General features: G+C 40.6%; 1 protein-coding gene across 1 annotated transcript in view; it reads right to left on the reverse strand.

The window, feature by feature from the left end:
- LOC109963052 (calcium-activated potassium channel subunit alpha-1-like) overlaps positions 1-7818 on the reverse strand; it is a 78274-nt gene that overhangs the window by 57071 nt on the left and 13385 nt on the right. Inside the window, 1 exon segment of the mRNA XM_020605305.1 lies at positions 6856-6999. Coding sequence (XP_020460961.1) covers positions 6856-6999 — 144 coding nt within the window.

Genomic DNA, 7818 nt, shown 5'->3' on the forward strand with positions numbered 1-7818 from the left:
CCCCCGTGACCCCGTTCAGGGACTAAGCGGTAGAAAATGGATGGATGGATGGATGGATCATGAAAATCTGCCCCTAGTATTTGGAATCACATTGATACCATTGTTAGCTTAAGTAATTCATTCTTCAGGATCGAGCTCAGTAACTCTTGAAAATACACTACATCAAATCTGTTGACACCGCACTGAATCAGCAAAGTTCCAGCTAGTAGCAAGTCTGTATCATTATTCTCAGAGCAGCAAATTTTCCATGAGCCTTATAAATATTAACATTCTGGATGACTGCATACAGAGCATTACTTGGATCCAGCTCATACTTTAGTGTGTGGTAGATCTTATATGGATGGTGTTTGAAACAAAAATGAAATTGGCCCTGTGTCACAGTGGTGAACAATCCTTCAAAAAAACTTCCTGACTTGTTTTGTGGGTCATACCCTCCATCTCCAATACATTTAATCAGAATCCCTTCATGACCTTTTGAGTTATGCTGTGAACAAACACCAGTAAGGCAGAGGTAATAAAATCTGTAATGATCAACATAACAACAACCTTTAATTCACAGCTTAACTTAAACAAGAAATTGTTAAACTAAAGAGTGCTTGAACAATTTTAAAATTCATTTAGCATGCTTTTTTTTAAATAATCACTTTTCCATTTGTACATAACTAAAATAAAGATTAATAGGTTCCTGAATTATTTTAAGAATCCAATTTTGCAAAAATATTCCAACAGTAAGATTATTTCATCTAACCATAAATCAGCTTATTATAAGTGCTGTGTGTAAAGCGCTATATAAATAAAGTTGTTGAGTTGAGTTAAGTATTAGTTGTAGTATTTTAACAGTTCTTGATTCTAGTGCACTGACCTGCTTTATTATTTCTCATTTCATGTTAGACAAAATGAATCCTGACAAAAATTTGAATCACATTGTAAATTAGTTGGACTTTTACTGCAGTGACCTTTATATTTTCAGAAAATAATGGTAAGACTAAATAACTGACAAAACTAAGTTAGTAAGTTCTTTGTTTTGACTGCAGACAACAAAAGCAACGAAAGTAACTGTAGTCTCACATGGCATCGCTTCCTTCTGGAAGGTCCTGGCAAAACACACCTGGCAGCTGTTGTCACCCAAAAATAGTGGCAGACTTCGATGCGGGCAGAGAGCCGAGAGCTGAGCGACGCTACCACGTTGTTCACTCTGTTGCACTGGACGTTGTCAAAGTCACACACAATCCCATTGGCACCAGATTCCAGAGGTGGCTCACAGCCTCCTGTCTTCTACACACACTCACAAATGTTAGTAGAATATCTGCTACAGTAATAAATAATGCTGATGCACTGATGTGAAACTCAAAGTCAAATGAGAATGTCAAGAAAGGGGCACATACAGTGAACTGTTGTTTGAATCATTTCATGCTAAGCTCAAAGCTTTAGAAAATGTCCTAATAAAGCAGCACAACGCTGTATTCTCAGTCATGTAAAGTGTTTCCATCACTACTGATTGACATTATTTGGGTATTTCTGCTGCTACAGCATCATGATGGCCTCTGAGAGAAGTAAGCAACTGTTGCTCTTTGTCTTTCTTTCCCCTTTTTCGCCCCACTGTCATTGGATATAAAGCTTTTAGTGGTACAGTTGGCGCTGTTTACCAAACCTCTCCGAGGAGGAGGAGGAGGAGGAGGAGGAGGAGAGTTTGGCCGCCTGATGAAAATGCCCTTCTGGCCCGCCTATAATTTTACTCATAGCTTCCTTCTACCCCTGCGGCTGCTCTTGGGGAACATCAGATCTAGACCACTGCGGTCAAGCCAGAAGATGCCTCTGTCACCCAGTCACCCAATAGGAATGTCTCCACCCTGGTGATCCTAGACAATTATGAATCCACAGCACTTTTGGTTTGACAGCTGGTAATGATGAACTCAAAATAAATTTGTTTGCACACTATACTTATAAAAATCAGGATAGAAAAAAAAAACCTGCCATTACAGACACCTCTTTGCTCCCTTACTGATCAGGAACCCTGTCTCCTATTTGTCTTTGCAATATATAGTGTTAATACGGTATATCATACAAATGGGACAGACACAGGCTTTGACAAAGCTGCTCATCTAAGGCATTCATTGTTGCACTCGCTTGTTCAAACAAAAAGATTTCAATAAAGTCAGGCATATTTTGCCAAAAAAACTACTATTCTCAGTCATAACATGACACAAACCACAACGCACAAACGTTTTACACATATTACTGGAATCAGTGGGGCGTACACGTTAAGTGGTCAATCGTGGAAAAATATTCATCATCTGCTTGGGAATCATATTTTAAAAAGTGCTTTTTGCAGCTTCAGATTTTCCCCCGTAATCATAATGTTTATATGTTGCCTCAGCATCGCATGTAATCCAGGTGACTGTCACTATTTGTTGTCTCAAATAAAGGGAGTTAACACTGAGGGTAAACAGCCTGGAGTTAACCTACAAGGCTCAACACCAAGACAAGTCATCCAAGTCTGACTTTAATACCACTGACTGTGTTCAACCTGTGACTATGATTGGGGTTAGAGGGCAAAGACTGCAAACTGAACAGGGCCAGAGGGCAGCCCAGTGTTTCCATTAATAGAAGGCCTTTCTATAGCCAGACTAATAGCTTTGCAACATCCCAGCTCCCCATGGACAGTGAACACTGAGCACACGTGGTCTAAATGTCACTCTGCAAGGTTCCATCATTTATGAGAAACCATTTTTTCCCCAGAATACACTAACCTCAGGCTCGCTCTATCACATACTCCCCATCTCAATTTCTTTACACTTACATTGTCAAGGGAAGTGACCAGGAAACAGACACATGACATTACAGGGGGGCCTGCTGGGTTTTTTTGGCAGAGGTACAACCTACAGCCACCTGTTCAGCCCCCAGAGTGAGTTTTTTTTTTGTTTGTTTTGACACGTGCAAACAGTAACGTGATGACATGTTTGATGAATAGGGAGGGCGGTCTTGTATGATGCGAAAGTGAATGGGGGGAGAGGAGGGAGGGGGGACGCAGACGCAATAATGCACAAACTGACAGATTGGATCCTTCTGTGTCCCCAGTGTGGGGGAAACCATGTCCTTACATCTCGCGTGCTGCTCACTTGAAATTAGAAAAGTAGACATCAGGCCTCATCATCATCATTTATTAATAGTTGAGCAGGAGTAGATGGTAATGTAGATGATAATGTTCTATGTTCACTGGGATTCCTACTACTTTGTATAATCTTTATAACTCTAGCACAGCTAAATCAAATCAAATTTTATTTGTATAGTGCCAAATCACAACAAAAGTCATCTCAGGACACTTTACAAAGTAAGGTCTAGACCGTACTAGCTACTGGCATTATTAATAAGTGGCTTCATATAAATTCATTCCATTTATTTTTAAAAGCAATTTGGTAGAAGGCAGACTTTGAAAACTCAGAGGAATCATTTAAGAGCCAGGCACACTTTGAGTGGCTCGACAAACAATGTTGTTTCCCAGGTTTTCTGCATTACTAAGTGTTTATAAGAAACTGCCACTAATTGGAAATGTCAGTGAAATTCACATGGCTCATAATAAGAGGTGCTAACAGTCCACTTAATTAAATTATTCACTCCTAACTACAGCCAAACAGTACTAGAATACCATCTATAATCTGAGCAATAGAATACTGCATGTCTTATGATCATCACTCTGATCATTACTGTAATTAAGTGGGTCACTTGCATAACAATGACATCTATAGGTGAATGGAATCCCTTTTGACCACAAAAAAACTTGATTATCTTGTTTACACTGGACAGACCTGCTCCTGAGTAATGCTGAGATTTCAGATATGTCACCTTTACAAGTTACAAGTACAACTTGTACTTGAAAGAACCAACAGATCCGGGATCATGTCCTCTCGTTATCAGGACCAAGCTTTTATTATCCAGCAAAAACATGTTCAAGGACAGGTGTCTCCAGTAAGTGTACTGCCTACTAACCAAACAGCCTTAAAGTCCATGTTTGATGTTTTTACAATCTGCAGAGATGCAAGGCCAGTCAGGTAAATGTACGTTGGGGGGGGGCTGGGCTTTCAACAAGGCAGCCTGCACCTGTTAATCACTCAACATCCACCAGAGGTAAACATTCAGCTCTGTGTGCAGAAAGGATCATTGTGCAAAATGAAACGTATAGTGTGTCATTCAGCAGTTGTGGCATGAGATAGATTTATACCATGTCCATTTAGATTCCCATTAGCTACAGCTTAATAACAGCTACTCCTCCTGGGGTCTCTAAACGGACATGCGTTTCACTTATAATATCTAGCATTTTCCACTCTGTGGGTATAAAGAGTTAAATACCACTCTACCCACCCTGTACTGGCCTTTATTAATGAACACAAGTATAAACAGGTACTGTATAATATCCAGAATAAAATCTACTTGAGGATATTTCAATAATAAAACTCTCTGCTTCCACAAATTACATTTTTAAAGATAAAATGGGGTGGGTGAAGATGTGAGAATAGCAGCTCACTCCTACTCAGCAGATAGATACATAAAATAAGACACACACACGTTGTGTTTCCATAATTTCGGGGGGAATTACACTGACTTACGTTCATTTCCTGGAGACTCACGCTAATGCTAGCTGCCTAACCATACACTTGCCCTAACCTTAAGCCAACACCCTAAAACTTAATGACTTACGGCCCCACAAAGTGAGTAATACCAGTCATGAGAGCACACACACAAAGCCACACCCAGCCATGATGTTACTGTGCAGTAAAATTCTCTTCCAAATGATCTAGAAATAGGCTTTAATGTGGCCCCTGCACAGGCTGACATAAAAACACACATCTGGCCTGTTTAGGCAAGCTGCAGTTGCCATGGTGACAGACGAGCACACACTAAACAGTTGTTGTCAAGCCATCCAGACAGAGCACTTGAGCTGCATGCACATACACACACACACACACACACACACACACACACACACACACACACACCCACACACACACACACACAAATAAATGAGATGAGAGGAGCGTTGGTGGTTCAAAGTAAAAAAACAAGGAAATAGAGCAGATGCCACGCTGCTGTTAGCAGTACATGGCTGTTATCTTTTTATTATTTTATTAAAGCATGCATATAATTCAGCTGAATGGTCAGAATGACCCAGAATAGAAGACAGTCTCAAACTTTATAGGCACAGCATGGACCAAAAATGATGTTATGAACTAAAGATGATGATTGCCCAGACAGCCAAATGAACACGTTTCATCCTGAATGCGCAACTTAGAAATTTTAACTTCCTATTCTTGAAGTCTGACCTTTATTTTCTAGTGCACTCCCCAAATACTGCCGCCTCACCCTGTGAAAGTTTTGCTATTACAAGACAGAAATACACTGTAAATATTGAATGCAGCCATATACAGTATCTATATATTTAGCAGTTAATTACCTTTAATTAAGGCACTTGCCTCGACATCACCATTAACTGACACTAGCGTCCATGCCCAGGAAAAACAGAGAAGATGCTGTGGGGACGAGGCGATTTCCGATTTCAGCCTGAGTCATCGTGTGACATTTGGAGGAAAATGAAGAAAATGTGTTGTTTATAGGACAAACCAAGAGCAAATCAAGTGTTTTATCCCATTCCTGGTATTCATCACCACCTTGCAGAAGCTTGCAGCTACACACATCATCCTAAAAAAGCACAGTGTTTCATTTCATAATATTTTAAATGACAGCAGCCACCAGGAATGCTGTCACATAAAATTATATTTGTATTTTTATGACTAAAGCACTTGATATGAAGTGTTTGTCACAATGAGAGAGTGGATAGGCTTATAAATAAATCATTTTTGTTCACAACAACTATGGATAGATTTCAGATAAGATTTCAGTTTTAAAAGTAGCTGGCACCATAAAGACTTATCCTTACAACATGGTCAGTAGCTCTGTTTTCCAATTTTTGTTTTATGAACATGAATTAAGCTTGTTCCCCATTAAACCACAAACCGTGAGTGTAGCTGCCCACCTAGCATTCGTGACTAACATCTTCCACATGCTGAGACAAATGGCAACACTGCACCATATTTAAGTGGGTGGATGAAAGTGGGAATAAACCCCATGCACTGTGACAAGCCTTGGTATGTCACCCCCCCTCAGTCCTACTAGCACCGCCATGCACTTATAGCCAAAATCAACCACTCTGTAATAAAAATCAGAAACAACCAAGGGGAACCTCCACCATATCAACACTCTCTCACTAGATGCTTAGATCCCATCTCATAACATGTGACCAAAGAGGCATGTGTTCTCCACATGACACTGTCAACAGACACACCAGGTGTCATGGCAACCACTTGACCTGACCAAATGCAATTGGTAAATGGTACTTTCCCTCCACCCTCCCTTCTGGATGCATCTCTGTCCACTGTCTAAGGGTATTATGGGGTATATGACCTTAATACACTGTATAAATCTCTCCTTTTTGCTGCCCTGCTTGCTTTGTTTTGATATTTCTGCCTTCCTGTGTGAGAGATGCAATTCAGAACAATATATTTATACGTCAAAGAAGCAGGAATAAATTCAAGGAACATTCTTAATTTGTGACTTGTGAGATCCTCCCGAGGAGTGTTTTCTGGCTGGTCTAACTACTAATATTTTTCACAAAGCTTCCTCAGACACAAATGCACTATGAGGGGTGTTTAAGCCAAGTGCCTGGCTGTCATGATGGAGGTCTGAGGGTGACCATGATATGCTGTCATGCTGCACCTCACTGACATCTTAACCTGCTACATATAGGCTAAAGTAAGCCAAGATATCAATCAACTGAAAATTGATGACAGAGCGTGAACTCACCAGAACTCTTCCCGTTAGTGTCTGAGCAGATATCATGACTCCAGCCCAATCTTTGACCGAGGTCATCCAGCCCACCTCATTGGCCGCCCCATCGTCCTTGTCAGCGCGTTTGATGCCATCGCCTGTGGTGATGCGATGCACCTCCTGAAGTTAAAAATAAAATACAGAAGGTGACATCAGACAGTTCAACAGAGTTAAACAGTACATGACCCATTTAGAAACTGCAAGTACAACAAATACTTGATTCAAAAATAATTACATCTTCATTATAACAGCACTGCCCTTGAACATCAACCTACAGCCACTACATGAACCATATATGGTTAATGATGTGAACATGAAAGCATGCAAACACAGACCACAGGTTAATGTAAATCTACATCAACCGAAGTGGAACCTGCTCATAAAAAACACCGGAACCTGAAAGGACTAGCGCAAATAGCGGTGCCAGTGACATCGTCAACTTTACTCCTCAGGGTGCTCAGACAGGGGAATGATAAGGTTACAAAGATGAAGCAGCAGTCCAAAGACGTTTCAGTCTAACGGGCTCAGAATACAGTTGTGGCTTGAACTTAACAATGATGAGATGAGCTGCTTGATTTGTAAAATGTACAGTGCTGCACCTTTTTTACCTGCCAATGTTACAAAACTTCAACTTGAAGTCACAATTTGGCTTTGAAAATTTCATTTCAGTGCTTGGCCCTCACCAAGGGCAGTTTTTTCAAGTTAAAGTGGAAAGTGGAGGAGACAGAGGACAGAGGAAAAATAGAGCATTGGTGACGAGAGAAAAGGGAGCCACCAAAAGAAAGACTAAGGACACTGATGCAGCTCAAAAGAGGAGAAGGAGAAAGAAACAAATTACAGTAATGGTTCAGAGAACTCCGGGTATGAAGAGGACTAGGTAAGACCTGCAGTTAAGTTCACAGATATTTCCTCCCCTCCAAAAGTATAGAACCCCCCTTA

This window comes from Monopterus albus, unplaced genomic scaffold (assembly GCF_001952655.1).
Source record: "Monopterus albus unplaced genomic scaffold, M_albus_1.0 scaffold69.1, whole genome shotgun sequence".
In the NCBI taxonomy this organism is placed as follows: Eukaryota; Metazoa; Chordata; class Actinopteri; order Synbranchiformes; family Synbranchidae; genus Monopterus; species Monopterus albus.